Raw genomic sequence first — 16104 nt, 5'->3', positions numbered from 1 at the left:
AATTACTCCAAATTCATAATCAGAAAATTATCATTAATAAATTACTGTCAAAACAGAATGTAGTGTCAAATGGAATTCTATCATGATTTAACAAGGCTCCAATACAAGCTGTATTTTAATGTGGTGAGAAAAAGACAGCATGTTTATTAATTTCCATATAACATCAGCATTCAGTGAAAGCTGAGCTACCAGAAAGAGTGAATTACGTGGGCTGTTTTTCTTAAAGAAAATGAGGGAAAACAGACTCAGTGAACAAGCACTAAGGAACAAACTTGCTATAATCAATGGAATCTTTTCAGGAAATTCAAACCACATTCTCTTGGAAAACTTCTACATTCCACTGAGCAACAGAAGAACATCTCTGGCACTGACCTTAAATCCCACGTGCTGCACAAACCCACTTTCTGCATGCATCTGCTGGAGTTTCTGTTTCTTCAATTTTTTAAACTCTAACAGTTCTTTGTATTCGGGTAACTCTCGATATGTGACTGGAATACTCTCTTCATCCTGTTCAAGTTAAGAAAAAAAAAACCAGAAAAATATTCTTACTTAGGAATACAGTAACTAGTAAGACATGAATTTGTTCCATAAATCACTATGTATGATTAACAGTGTTTAAGAAAATGATGGCATTATTCTAACACACTGGAAAAATATTTTTAAAACCTAACACCCATATCCAGTATTAACTTCGCACCTTTACTGGTAAGAATAAAATGCAGTGAGAAGCACCATGTATGATTGAAAGAGCAGAACTCACAATTATCCAACTCCCTTTATCCCTTTACTGTCTCTTAACAGCTTATAAAAACAGACTGCCTTTTTTCATAAATTATGAAGCAGTTTGTCTCCCTGCAGGCCAGTGCAGACATCTTTGCCAGAGAGGTACAACAAATGGTTCTCTCTTTTTCAAAGACATGCAAATTCTGTTTTTTCTCACAGTTTCCAATAAAGGTTAAGGATCTGCTAAGAAAGGACAGAAGATCTAATTCTAGTTCAGATGCTCACTTCAAGGTAATGATTTTAACTACAGTAGCAGCTGTAGTTGGTAGATGTCACCTGTTTTCAGAGATGACAATTTTTTTACTGATACAGAGCAGTTTTCACATCCTACACTGACAGGAACCTTCAGGGAGGGAAAACAACTACAACTACAAGATAGAGATTAAAATTCTTCTAGTGTAGCCTGAATGTGTAATTTCCATTTCTTTTTATGAATCTGTGAAGACAGAAGATTCTGTATTATTTAGTAAGTTTATTAAAGGAAGTGAGGGAAAGAGGCTTTACTACATTTCCAAAAGGCCTTATCAATTATTTAATTGCAATTATGAACCTATATAAAGGACTAGACTGCAAACTTCAGAAAAGTTATGGTTAAATGACACAATTCAGTTGTGTAGTGATAAGCTACATTTTCTTTAATATAAAACAGGGATTCACCTTCAACACAAATCTCAAAAGTTTTTCTGAGAAAAACTGCCTGCCACAAAACTGTATACTGAATAAAGTATGCTTTAATAGCTCCCTGTGTGGACAATTCATTCTGGAATAGTAAATAGCTGTGTTCTACAATAATTAGACTACTCACAAAATTAAGAAATCATAACTGAAGAGTAAATGAACTCTGTTAGCAATAGTGGGTCTTCACTTGAAAATAACTTGTTTATACCAACATATAATTTTTCAGGAATAGTCATGACTGGTAATAATCAGGCAAATCTTTCTGTCTTTACACAGGAAAAGCATGTGGTAATTCCACTATGAAATCAAAGAAAACCATTTTTTCCTGCTACACTGCTTTTCTTCTGCTAAATGACACAAAGTATTTTTCTCCAAGATAGCAACCGTCTAAGAGATACTGACTTTCAACACTAGAACAGAATCCTGTACATCCATTTTGAATATAGTTTACAATCCCTTTTTGCTTCCAAACTGCTATTATTTTTCACTGATTGTGGGGATCTTTTGGGTAACTGAGCTCCCTGTGTCTAACTTACTGAAAGCCAGAACTGGATCTATCTGGAAATGTTACTCTAATGAAGGAAGAAAATTATGCCAAATTAAAATAATGTCTCTGTGTGGCACATGACCACTATTACCACTAATTATGAGTTAGGGCACCATGGCAAAACCAAAATGTTTCAAAAACTGCTCAGAAAAATTAGAAAATATATATTTAAAACCAATACAGAACAAAAGCATGTTAGCTCAAAAGCAGTTGCACTGCATCTCTTCCAATATGCATTTTACTTTCCAGGCCTCTTAAGATTCTTATTGGAATATGCAAAGTTATCAGGAATGGCTGTGAATGAGCTGGAAGACCATCACAGAGAGAACACAGAAAATGAGCACAGGTGGGAATTAAGACTAGGAAATAGATAAGTAAATGTGATACTTAAGGAAGACTATGCAGTGCAGGTAAAAAAGTCAGTAAAGAAAATGAATGGACTGATAGTAGGTGGCCTCAATACTTGTGTTATGCAACAAGCTTTTCACACACAAGATGCCACTAGGCTCACCAAAAAAAAAAAAAAAAAAAAATACAGAATTAACTAGTCAGGTTCTTCAGTCTAAAGAAAACAGGAAAACCACAGTGATTCACACCAGCTGTGAAACTTGCCAAGCTCCCAAGCAGTAGGATATAATTCCTCTATGATTCTGTATGGAAATGGGAACAACATATGTCTAAATTCTTGTGGTATTATTGCAAGGGATAAATTAGGAAAGTAGTACACTCCATGATGCAGCAATTCACTGGGTTAGGATGTCGACTAGAATTTGCCTCTAAGAATGCATAAATATGCTTGTTGATTGCCAATTCACTCTGTTAGTTCACACTTTAAAGTGGATTTTACAAAATTCATAATTAATTCAGCTAGTAGAAGATTAAAAAAAAAACCAGTGACGCCAATAGCATTTGAATTTTACCAGAGCTCTATGTAACCTTTCTAAAACACATCTTTAACCAGAATCCCAACTATATCATCTGCATGATTTTCAAACCTCTCTCATACTAGATCACTTACTAAAAATATGCAACTAGAACTTCTTCGAGATATTTCAGGACAAAACTGTTTATGACTTACAGACTTCCTTCCTGATTTGGTCTAAATTCTTTGCTGTCAGAGACTGTTACATTAATAATGCATTTGTAATTCAAAATGGCTCATGAATCTTACTACAATTTAATACTTCCTTGATGATATTTTATGGTGAAGATGCCTTATCTATTAAACACAAAACAAGGTCAAAGTGACAGCAAGCAAGACATTCTGTGACTGATTAAATTACATACCGATACTTCCTCTTCTGCTGCAGTGTCCATATGGCTATGAAAACTGCATCTGTCATCATCTTCATCCATATAAACTGGAGGTTCATGAGATGTCATGAAAGTTGAAGGTTTGAAAAGATGTTTATTTAAAGGATGTTGCCGTCTACTTGATGACTACAGTGAAAAAATGGCATATTTTTAAAAACATTCCTTGGCTACTATTTAAATAATCCTCATTGATAAAACTTTGCCTGGAATTTGTTCTTTCACACTAAATGATCTATGATGCTTCCAATTACTTGTATTTATACCTCTGCACCATGGCCTCCTACAGCTACAGTTCTCCCCCATAACAAGTAGAATCCAATGAACAGTGCAGTGCTTTGGCCAAAATGCAGCAAAGAAAGAGCCCTTACCATAAACCCCTGACCATCTAAACAGGTGAGACCGACAGCAAAACAGAAAGTAAGGCTGTTACAATTTTGAAGACTGAGGATCAGAGAGCAAAAATAGTCAAAAACTTCCAACAGTGTGTGAGACTAAGCAAGGAAGTAATTTTGCACAGGTCCAAGAGCCAAAAGGTCCATGCTTGACACTCATCAACTTCTTGTACTTGTGCCTTAGAAAAAAACCCAGTCTAGACCTATTGTCCCAGTGCAGGCAAGACAAAGCAATTCATTGCAATAAAAAGAGGATTCTAAGAGTTAGAAAGAACTGCTCCCTAAAGGTTTTCATTCCCACTGCATGAAAAAGGAACATAAAAAACATCAGATGAAATAAATTACTCCATTAGTGCACATCTAGAAACTTTCAACTTTAACGCTGTCTGAAGGTGTAGAATGATGCCAGTTTTAAAGGAGGTTACTTAAAGGCACTCAGCCCCTATTACTTATTCCCCAGTGGGATAATATTAGATATCAAAAAGAAGAATTTGGGGTGAATGAAACTGACTCAACCCCTTACTTAGCTGCTTTCCAGACTAGCATTTTGACATTTAATGTCAAAACTTACATTCCTCAACTTAAAAAAACCCTACAGTGTGAATCAAAAATGTAAACATGAAAAGTGTTTTTTTCTAACAATCATAAAAGTAAGGATTGTTTCACACAGTGCCTAGCTGCTCATACAGCTAAAGCAAAAGGAATGTTTGCAATAGTTAGTACTTTCTCCTTTTTGAGCAAGAGCTTTTATCCCAAAAGGTTCCTGTATCAGCTACAAACCTGTGGTATTATAGTACAACCCTTTATCTCTAAAGAGGGATGTAGCATTATTTTACACTTGTGCACAGTTTAAAAACTGAAGGCACAGATGACACAGATGACAGGGAATGCATCTATGCAGACAGAAGCACCAGGAGGAATTGAGATTAGCTCTGTTCAGTCTTAATGGACGAGATGAGTCTGTAGTAACAACTGGAAAGTGGTACCTCTGATCTGAACAGCTACTACAGTGCAAAAAAACCAATTTCTTCTAAGACTAATGTACTATATCTATTGTGTTGGACTTTTCCAATTTCTGCCTTATGATCACCAGCTACCTGTGCTTTGGTGCTTTTATGATTTCCCTTAAAATTTCAAACCTCTGTAAAATACGTCCATGTATAAATGTTATTTCAGGCTGAGCTGACACAGTGATTTACGTATTCTGTTAACAGAAAGCAGATCTGCATTCAATACTAGATCTGGAGTCAGGAAAGGAAAACTCTGCCTGTGCTTATACAGCAGCACTGCCATGCATAACAGTGCTGTGACCTACAAATTCAGCTCAGGATTTGAATTCTCTTCCTTTGGTGAAGAATGAACTAAAATATTACTTAAAAGCAGACAGTTAAAGATAATTTTCCCTGTGGGAAATATATCTCTAGATTAGGCTTAAAAGCAGGTGCACTAATGATATTATATAAGGATTAAATTGAAAATGATAAGCCATGATTGAAGAAATGAATACTAGAGTCGTAAGTCTCTGATCCAGTTTTATTTTCACCAGTAGTAGGTAATGGTTATACAGGAAAATTAACTGATGCATCCTGCTTAATTTCCAGTATCATTAGTTAGAAGAGACATATGTCACATGAGTAGATATACAAAGTTAACTTCAACAAAATGTTCAACAAGTGAACAGGCTTCTAACCTCTCCAGTAAGCATTTTGAAAAAGCAAATTGAACAATCCCCGTGGAAAAAAAAATGCAAGTATTTTCTCGTGAAGCATCCCTTTTGGCACAAATTTTTACATTAAAGATGTCTATTTTTCTTATTTTCCCATAGGTATGTGCTTTAAGTATTAGCATCCAGTTTTCAAACTTCTATTACAGGCAATAAAGCAGATACACTGCAGTTACAGTTACTAAATATCAAAATTAGGACAGGCATGACCCAGGCTTCCAACAGCCCTTGCATTTCCTTTCTGCCACTTTATACCTCCACTGGAGACCTGGGAGTAACTAAGCTGGTATGGTGCTGTCAGTCTGTGCGCTAAGCACACAGCTCTATCAGCAGGCTGAGAGCTCAATTTCTCCACATACACTATTTCCCTTTTTCATCTGTTTTATTTCTTACACAGGATACAAATATAACACAGGGATGCTGCTTAATACAAACCAGGGCAGAATGACCTTACTCTTGTGACCTGGCAATAAGGATGTGAATCACACTGCTAAAACTGACCTAAATATTGGATATCTTCTAGACAGAAACCTAAGAAAAATCTGCATGATGGGATTATTACTCTTGCAATATGAGATTGTTAAGAATTTCAGAGAAAACATGTTTTGCTCTTGATTGTACTGGCTTTGTCCACGGTGTGATCACTGTTCAAATTAGTGAAAAATACAGTTAAAATGTCCCACATCGACTGATTAAGTACTCCCAGTGTTTATCAAATACAGTGATCTGCTGCCTGATAACATTACACACATTCTGTAATGATGGTCTTTCCAAACAAAATTAACAGGAAAGAACAAAAGGCATGACCAAGGTAACTGTAAATGGTAGAGTGACATAAAGAACTCAAACATTCAGAACTGAATTTTCCATGCCTGTTGAAATCAGCCACACAGTATTATTATACTACAGAAATTAACCCCAACTGTTTATGTAATTTGGAATTCTGACAGAAAGCCTCCACAGTATTTAAGGTATCACTGTTTCCAGCTGGCTTTTTGGTTCTTCTACCGGAAAGCACTTTTCCAATAGACAAAGTGGCAGACGTCATGTCTGCGCCCTCCCTGCCTCTGTTTATAGAGCACAACAGTAGATTAAAACCCTGGTGAAAGTAAAATGGTATTACCATGATTGATGGCAAACTGGAAAGGCTCCAATACAAGCACTTACTGTTTGCAGTAACTTCAGAGAATATGAGGAGACAACTAAGGGGTGTAACACTTTAAATCATTACACACCAACTGTGGCAGATCTTTGTATCCACCCAGGTTTGTTTCTAACCTTGCGAAGAACTAAATATGCAAGTTTGTCTTTTTGTAGAATCAATGGAAAGTTTATTATTTATCAGAAAACATCGTGGATACCTGGATGCAAATCAGTAATGTTACTCCACAAAATACCACTGTAAGAGGTTTTGAAGAAGTTTTGTAAATACTGAGTAAACAAAGACCCCAAACCCAATAAATAAAATGCCCATGAAACTTGAGACTGTCCTCTTTTACTGTCTGTGGACCTTATTAGTACCCAAGAGCACCTTGAAGATTATTTAAATCAAAATATGTGACTGATCTGCACAGAAATTTAGTCTTTGCTTTTGTAAATTAGGATTTTTTGGGACCATATTTTTTCTCATCCATTCCAAGATCAGAAAAGCACTGTATTTTAATGGACACTTTGGCCTTAAGCCTATGCCTGAGCTAATTCAGCATGCTCAGTCATATGTAATTTTTATGGTCTTATTAATTAGAAGATTATGGTTCAGTACGAATTACAAGGCTTCTTGTCTTTTCCCCAACAGGGTTTTCTATCACTTCCTGATCAGTTATAGTAAACTTAAAAAAGAGGAAGAAGTACCCCAAGACCATTATTCTACCCTGCCTGTTCAGCTGCAACTTGAACACTTCACCTTCAATGAGCTGTCATTGTGAAACCAGAATTAACATCCAATTCACTCCATAGTGCTACTGGCAAAAGAAAAGGATTACCTCATTAAGTAACTTTATTAATCTATTAAAAGTATTACTGATTCCAACTCAACTTCCACATAAATGCAAACAGAATAACAGGATTCTGTGATATTGTCTCACCTTTTTGGAATATAAATATAAGTTTGGTGTTCTTCCTGGAACTGGAATACCAGCTTTAGTCAGTTTAATAAAATATTTCTGCACTCTACTGGCAACCTAGAAAAAACCAACATACAACAACTCAATGTCAAATGAAATAATGAAATGTCTTCAAAGTTTTGCCAGTGTTGCTACATTGATTCAGAACAACAGGAAAAGAAATCCTCTGGATTCTACTTTACAACAACTGCTCTAACTGGTACCTATCTTGCAGTGCTGCATTTATACTATTTCCAGATGCTCTGACAGCCTTCAGAGAAAAAAATTACCCTTCTTTAAAAATACAAAGATCTTGCAAAAATTGTGAAAGAAAGAGCTTCAGTAGTTTACTTCCTGCTGCAGCTAAACTCCTTAGCAATGCCAAATACGCTATCCATGGTTAGCACACAGAAAGTAGGTTTCCATATATGAAATAAGTATGTCTATTTTTTCAGATGTGGATAAATATGATAAATATGATCACAAATGAGGAAAACCAGTATACTGAAGTACTTAATTGTAATTTTATCTGAAATATACAAATGAAATAAAGAAATTAAAATACTGTAAACACAAAACATCAGCATTTTTTACTTCTGGTCAAAATGGAGAAATTCTGCCATCTTAGGGGAAAAATTCCAACAAGTCAGATGCAGAAATACTTGCTGTCTCCTCATCTGTGTCCTTCTTCTGTCTGTGATATTTACATGTCTGCCCATTCTAGAGTACTGAGGTGCCGGAAATTGGGCACTACAGTGTAACTCAGTCTGAGCACAGTTGGTGTCACTACACTTGCTATACAGAATTAAATTCATGCTGTCAAGATCTAATGAACCTAACATTAGGTTTGGCTTTGCCATGGGCTTTGGGGCACATTTAACATTCTGTATTTGAGATCACCATTGTTACTGGTGAAATGAAGGCCCTGGTGCTACATTCTTAAGATGAAGTGATTACTGAAAATCCACTGAATTTTCTTTACTGGTATTAAAAAAAAAAAAAGTAAAGATAAGGTATTACTTCTGGAAGTGTTTTACGTGTTACCTGCTTTGCCGTTCTATTTCCCAGTTCATCTGCTATCTTCTGCCACCGTCGGGACTCTACCTCCTCTGGTGGATACTTCAAAAGCAATTGCTCCAGTTTTTTCTAAATCAACAGTGAAAAGGAATAAATACATTTTTCCAAGTACAGTTATGAGCTGTCAAATATCCAAATACATGATTCTGATCTCCCAAGTGCTATAAACATTAGCACACAATTTGCTTTTATGCTCATGTATGTTGCCACAGCTACAAAATTAAAGAGTTTCCTGTTACCTGTTCCTCTACAGTCCACAGCTGGTTAAAAGTTTCAGGTTTGGTCTCATCGCAAAGTCGCCCTCTTATCATCTGCTCAAATACAGGACATATAATGGAATATATGTTTAGAAAAATTATAGCTGGTATAATTGATTTGAACCCTCTTCCCACTTAAGTTAAACCAAAACCAAACCAAAGCATGAGACTTCAAAATAAAATTTGTCGAAACCAAAGCTTAGTTCCAAGATTTGAGTACAGGAATGGCATGTCATCACCAATATGAACATCTGAAATAACAGTTAAGACACATTCCATACTCAAAAGAAGAAAAAAAATTTAAAATTACTATTTTGTCTTTTTTATTTCTTTCCTTTTGAACAACTACCTGTGGACGACTGTTTGTGGAACCTTCTGGACCATCACTTAAAGGCAAGACAGAGTATGAAACAGACTCTCCATCCTTCTTGGGATCCAAAGGACTTTTTGGTCTTGCAGGGATACCTACTGCAGGCAACACGAAGGAAGAATTATTGAACTTCCACACTGGTCATTTCCTTCTTGTAACATATGCCCACTTGCTTTTACCTTTGTCAAAAATCAGCTTCACTCTCCTACTGTTACGTTTTCGGTTTTTGAATTCTCTCTCAAAGTTTCCAAGGCTAGTGGTGTATTGGTCCCAGGCAATCTCAGGGAGCTGAACAACTCTCTGAGGAAATGGAAGACCCATATCAACCTGAAAAAATAAGAAATGAAAAGTAAAAAGCAATATTTAATGCAATCACTTTATATCCAAACCAAAACCTACAAATACTGAAATGCTCCAAATCCCAATGCTGCTTTTTATTTGGCAGAAGAATGGAAAACCAGAATTTCTGAAGTGCCATGCAGCCCAATTTTTTTTTAAAGAGAAGGTGAGATCTTTTAAGAATTATACACAACAGTGCATACGAAATATGCAGCGGCACGGTCAATGATGGCTTATTGAGCATGAAACTTTAAAGTGTGCATTTCACAGCTGAAATCAGGTGTTTGACACTTCAATAACCTGTTTCTGACTGTCCTTTATTAAACAGACCATTAGCTCAGGATGTGCACCTTTCTTAATCCAGGAACCCAAAAGATTCAGAGTTTTATCATCTGATATCTCAACCCCTCCCCATCAGAGAAATCTATGCCTATTTTGCTCTCATTTTGCTGACTTCTGCCTAGAACAAAACTGTTGCAAAACTCACCTCTTTATTTAAAGGTCAACTGTAAGACTATCATTCCTTTGGTCCTTTTTGGACAAAAGTACACCAGAGTACCTGAAACTGTCATTGGTATTTCCCCATAAAATGAGACTATCAGATGCAACACTCTTACACCATGCATGCTATTAACTCATCTCAAAACTTAAAAGAAAAGACAACTACTGAAACCAAGGGGCTTACATATGACCCAGGTATCTACAAACTTAGGAAAAGAGAACCATAACTTCATTCTTCACTGAAATACATGTTGCTATCACACTACAAGGTAACCTTTGTTTGCCAGTGCTAGATGCTGCAGTGATACAGGATTCAAGCTGAAAACATTTTTTCAGTACTCCTGTTACTACAGGGGTTTTTAAAGCTTGAAAAGAAAATGTTTCCTTATAGAAATGGACTCTCCTCTATCAGACAATGTTCTATTCTATTATCTGTAACTCAGGTATGCATTCTAGTGTTCACTTTGGGTTTAGAATATAGACTACATTTCCTGCTCTTTAAACATACCCTACCAAATTAATTCAAAGCACAACAATTCATTTCTCAAATGAGAAAGATTAGAATTCTTTGATCTGATACTTCCAGTCACCTGTAGACTTCAAGTTGTCTTAAAATACCTACACTATAACTAGAAATATAACAATTACATTTCTACATACCAAAAAAAAAAAGGAAAGGAAGCATATCTGATAAAATAATTGAAGACCTATGCCTTACAGATCTAGTAAGAAAGCAAAGAGCTATTTTTCTCCGCAGTTAAAAGATTTTGAGCTCATAATTTTTATGCAAGTATATATATCTATTCTTCAATTTCTACAGAGGCTGAATTACTAATTATTAAAAAAAATTCCAAGGAAGACTTAGGAAAAGTCCATAGAAATACCTTCTTCTGGAGTCTTTCCACAAATCCAATAGGATCTTTCAGTGCTTCTCTCTGGTGTCTGCCTAAACTTTCAAGGTCTTGAACTGCTTGAGTACGTTGAGCCTCGAGTACAGCAATCGTCTGTAACAGTCTCTGATAACTACAGAGACAAAGGAAAACATCTCACTGCAATTGCCTTTAAAAGTGACACCCCCCAGCTAAACACTAGCCATGGTTATCTGCCAGAACCTACCAGATTTCATAGCTTATCTGAACCATTTCATAGACATTTTTACTGAATTAAAGTAAAAATATATTGAATTGATTTTACGACTACATGAATTTATATAAACCCATAAGGGAAAATATAAAAGTGGCTTCCTTTAAACCTGTAAACTCTAGAGTAGCTGAAACAATATGATATCAGGGACAAACTATATTCATATTCTCAATAGCTGTAACCAACAGGCTTTGCTTACAAAGTTAAAATACTACAAACAAAATGAGCTAATTTCTCTTCAACATTAGCTTCCTTCTGCTTCAATACAAGTGGCTGCCACAGAATTTTAACATTTCCCTCAACCATGCAAACGCTGGACAGGAATGATTTATAAACACAGCATTTTATAGGAGTCCCACCTCAGGGCAGAATATGAGAATTATTTTTGAAATGTAACAACAAATCAAGGAGTAAGTAATTTGCAAAATAAATTCAAACCAGATTCCCCTAAGAATACAGAAGCTGAATGAAAATGTCAGTGTTGTCTCAAACGTGCCCCCCCAGAGTCACAGGCAATTTGGAGTGTCTATTTAACAGACAGGGTCAAGCATCACTGGTGGGACTGTCACGCCTGCACCCAGTAATGAGTGCATTCCAAACTGGTTTTCATAAAGCTAACTCAGACTCTGGAAACCATACGACATTTTAACACAGCCTTTAAAAAAGTTAACTACATTTAATACCTTTTATTAGCTTTAAAGTAACAGTTGCCCACTTCAGTTTCTGAAATCCCATTGCTACCCATGGCCCCTGTTGTTGCAAATTATTATGTATTAACTTTTTTCATGCCAATGTTTTCTGACATTTTGTATTACAACTGTAATTTAGTTCAGCACAAAATACACATACTAATATCAGGTAAGAGCAGTTCACCAGAACAGTATTTCAATGTATTTTCTTTCTGTTCCCTTATTGCTAAAACAAAGACAAGCCTGGCACAATTAATTCCATGTGTACTACAGAAAAGATCCAGAGTTTACGGAGGTAATTCAAGTTTTTTAACTGACTGCACTAATAATTAAGGCTTTAAGTGGATGGAAGCAAACAGTCTTAAGGCAAAATACAGGCTTTGTACCTTCAAATATTTAAGCTTCTACCTGGACATTAAACTGCTGCCTCTTCATGAGAAAAAGTAATTTTCTTTCCACTCAAATGTAACATTTACAAACATAAAACATAGCTATACTTTCTGAAGTTTGAAACTAAAATACTGAGCTTGTTTAAAAACAGTAGGACACGATTCTGTTATGAATTTATTACTACGTACATTCCGGTTCACATGGAACGAAGACCTAAAATGCTTGTTTATTAGGCCATTAATATTGAACAGTGCTGAATATTTTCACGACTGGGAAAGTACACCAGTTTCTTCTAATCAAAATAACACTGCATAAAGTGAGATCATTAATGTGGCTATTCTTCAGCAGGTGAAAAACTAACTCCAGCAGCAGCTTACAGAAAGGGTGACACATCAGAACTGCCTGGGACAACAGCACGGCTCAGGCTGTTCCAGGCAAACAGGAGCCAGGGCTGTGGATGGAGGATTTTACCCAGACCCTGCCCACAGCAGGCTCCAGGGAAATCAAACAGGCAGGATGCCAGCAGATGCAGCTGTAACAACACAGAAGAGCTTAAGGATACCTGGGGAGAGGATTTACCCTGGACAACAAAAAGCCTGTTTCCATCAGCAGGTGCCAAAACTTGTGTTAACAGAGCCGCAGTAACAGAGGCTCAGCAGCTGCACAAATTTGCATCCAAAAAAAGGCAGGTATTTAACTTTTTTTTTTCTTGAGCCATTTTACTTCATTTATTCAAACTGTATTTAAGCAATTGATTTTCTATATGAAATTGAAAAAAAAGTAATAATTTCATTTAAAACATGTAAATACATAGAAGTAAAAAGCAACCACATGTTTGAGATTTAAATGAAGCAATAATTTAATGATGATTCATGTGTAAAGGCAAGAAAGAAATCATCTTAATAAGGTAACTTTAAATAATTTAGTCGGAATGGAAAGAGATGAATTTACACTTGGGGAAAAATAACACAAATCCAAGAATATTCAACTTTAGTTACTTCCCTCATTAAAACATTCACGTGACCGCACTGAAGCAGTCTCTGTGGAATTAAATAAAAATATAAGAATGTCAGGATCATTCAAAAAATATGTCACGTGATACTGATCTGTGGCTACAGAGTAGCACTACAACTTGAGAAAAGGGGTTTTTGAACCAGTTGTTCAGAATAAAAGATTTCCCAGCACTTTTTTGTACCTCTACTAAGGTATGGATTAACTTGGAGTTATTTACTTTAACTTCCATATTCAGTTTTTATGCATTAATATATTCTGAAGCCAAAGAATAAGACTGCAGTTTTATCAAGTGAGTATCAGAAGTACTGAAATACACAAAAACAGGGATCTGGGGATCTTTCACTGCCTGGGAAAAAAAAAAAATTACTAGTCCTGAAATACACATTCTGCATACTCCATATTCTGGTACTTGCTGCAGAACTGCCTTCTCCCCAAACCACTGCACATCCCTTTTAAATTCCACAGGACCTTTTAGTGAGCTGTATGTCTGCAAATGTTCTTTTAAGTTTTGAACATCTATTATTTCCACATGTTTGTACAGGCTCTCTCACCCTGTATGACTGTAATAAAGCCAAGTATTTCTCTGAAAAAGCAGCAAGGTACATAAAAACACAAACACTGAGGCCTTCCTTGAAGCCTCTGGCAATTCTGGCCTCTTAGCTCAAATGCTACCATAATGCTCCTGCTGCATTATGCAAGAGATCATGTGAATGAATAATTTCCAGGAGTATTTTTAAAAGTGGATAACAATTCCACTCTCTATCTTTCCAGATTCTTGGTAAGTAAGGACAATTCTGATCCAAACTACCTCCTGCAGTTGTGTTAAAATTCTCCAAAACTGAAAAGTCTTTATTAAAAGAAAAAGTAGCTCATTAACCGCCTGCAAAACCAGCTCCACCCTTCAATGAGGCACTCAAAGAGCAACCACCTCTACATCATCCAGCTACAGCTGCATCACTTTCTCTGAAAAATCTGTCAGGAATTACCAAGGAAAATTATCTCACATCCTATGCCAAAACCAAACACTCTTGAGTAAACTCACAGACAGGTCCCTTCCACCGACTGAAGTTACACTTTCCTCAGCGCTAAATACTAACTTGTTGGCACATACAAAACCCAAAGCAGTTTTCTTTGCAGGAAAATATTCACTCCATAGAATGCAATTGTTTCCACAATCCCAGTATTGAAACACTCTTGCAAGTTCTTACATCATGTTAATTGCCAGGAAGCTTCTGGATGAACACTTGAATCATTCCCCACAGCACCAAACAGTTTCAGAATCTCTGTTGAAAAACCTTGATTAACATAGGGTTTGAGGGACCAATATTTCAAAAGGAAAGCTGCTTCTTACAGATTGACAGTGATCAGCAGAAATTCCTGCTGATTCAGTTTTTCTTTTGCAGTGACAAGTATTCCACTCTTCTGGATTGCTCCATGAAGTAATTATCACAGAGCAGAGCCAGATTTCTGGTAGTCATGCCATAAGCAATTAATTCTCACACAATTAATTTCCAAGAATCTTGTTCTAATAGTGATTAGGGACACAGCAGCCTCCTCTCTTGCCTGTGACAAAACCCGAGAATAGCAGAGCTATTGTCTTAGTGGGACCTATGTCCATACTGATCCCATTTGCTGAAATCTACTTTCAAAATGCCTCTCCCCCCCATTCTTTCCCTTCTAACAGCATTTACATTTCCCATCAGCGTACTCAGAGTCACATCACAGATTTTAGTTTCTCAATGTCAGGACCTAACAGCAACCTTTAGAAAACACTATATTAATATGGAATCTATCTGCCTTAACAACTGCATGTTTCTTAAGCTAACTCTTTTTTTCTATCCTAAATAACTTGGCACTGACCTATAAAAGGAGCCACATTATTCAGAATTTTTAAATAAATAATTTCATTTTTGGAGTCTGTCAGTCAAAGAGTCTCTCCACGGTTTCTGCAGGTTTCTTCTCCCTTGAAGAGAAGTACATCCTTAGTAGAATGAGTGATGTGAGCAACTGATAGTACAAAACAGAGATTTTAACTTTTAGGTAGGCTAAATCAAATTAGTGGGGGAAATGAAGTGGCTGTTGATGACATTCATACCAATCAAAAAAAACCCAAAAAATTCTAAATCAATATCCAAAGTCAGTTGAAATTAATTCAGCAGCTACACTTGCCTTACATCACTCAGTACCTTGTAAAGATATGCACTTTGATGCCTAATCATAAATAATTGATTTATCCTCTTGACTTCTAAAATGCTGTGCAGCTGGTGGTCATCAATTTCCATGTCCAAAACTAACTGCATTTCTTCATTTATACTGTTCATAGTATCTTAAAATGTACAGTACTGTCAATTCTGGGGGTCTCTGACTCTAAAAAATGAGTACCGTAATTTAGAAGTACTCATTAGTTCTTGTGCAGGCAGGAACTGTTTTACAACACGTCTCATAATAAAACACAGCTAAAAAAATATATATACAAAAACCTTGTTATTTTGTATTTCCAAGAGCTCTGACACAAAACTGGTTATTAGTCACCAGGAGGATTTGAGCAAGTCTTTGTTTCATTGCCATCTGCTGGCACTCCAGCTAAGTACAGATTACAACCTGCTCTCCCATACCCAGGTCATTTATTACTCTGGACTTTGGTCTACTAACAGCAATTTTTAAAAAATTATTAGCATCCTTCATTAGATGCTAAGATGAGAAAGTACTGGATATTAAAAATGTAAAGACTGTAAATTATGTAGGAAAGGAAAACATTAATTGCACTTAGAATTGTAAGTCATCC

General features: G+C 36.1%; 1 protein-coding gene across 2 annotated transcripts in view; it reads right to left on the bottom strand.

Annotated features, from left to right (window-relative positions):
* The window catches only part of ZZZ3 (zinc finger ZZ-type containing 3), a 58324-nt gene that overhangs the window by 5668 nt on the left and 36552 nt on the right, over positions 1-16104 (bottom strand). The window contains exons 4-11 of one of the 2 annotated variants that reach the window (XM_041482996.1): positions 10968-11106; positions 9423-9570; positions 9223-9338; positions 8856-8927; positions 8584-8685; positions 7522-7617; positions 3296-3448; positions 373-507 (exon numbers count right to left, since the gene is read on the bottom strand). In XM_041482996.1, the coding sequence (XP_041338930.1) occupies positions 373-507; positions 3296-3448; positions 7522-7617; positions 8584-8685; positions 8856-8927; positions 9223-9338; positions 9423-9570; positions 10968-11106 (961 nt within the window). Of the gene's footprint in view, positions 1-372; positions 508-3295; positions 3449-7521; positions 7618-8583; positions 8686-8855; positions 8928-9222; positions 9342-9422; positions 9571-10967; positions 11107-16104 lie in introns of both variants that reach the window. The other variant, XM_041482995.1, reaches the window with a different exon arrangement.

This window comes from Pyrgilauda ruficollis, unplaced genomic scaffold, assembly GCF_017590135.1.
Source record: "Pyrgilauda ruficollis isolate IOZ18807 unplaced genomic scaffold, ASM1759013v1 scaffold6, whole genome shotgun sequence".
Classification (NCBI taxonomy): domain Eukaryota; kingdom Metazoa; phylum Chordata; class Aves; order Passeriformes; family Passeridae; genus Pyrgilauda; species Pyrgilauda ruficollis.
The sequence above is the reverse complement of the archived record's forward strand: the minus strand, read 5'-3'. Positions and strand labels throughout refer to the sequence as shown.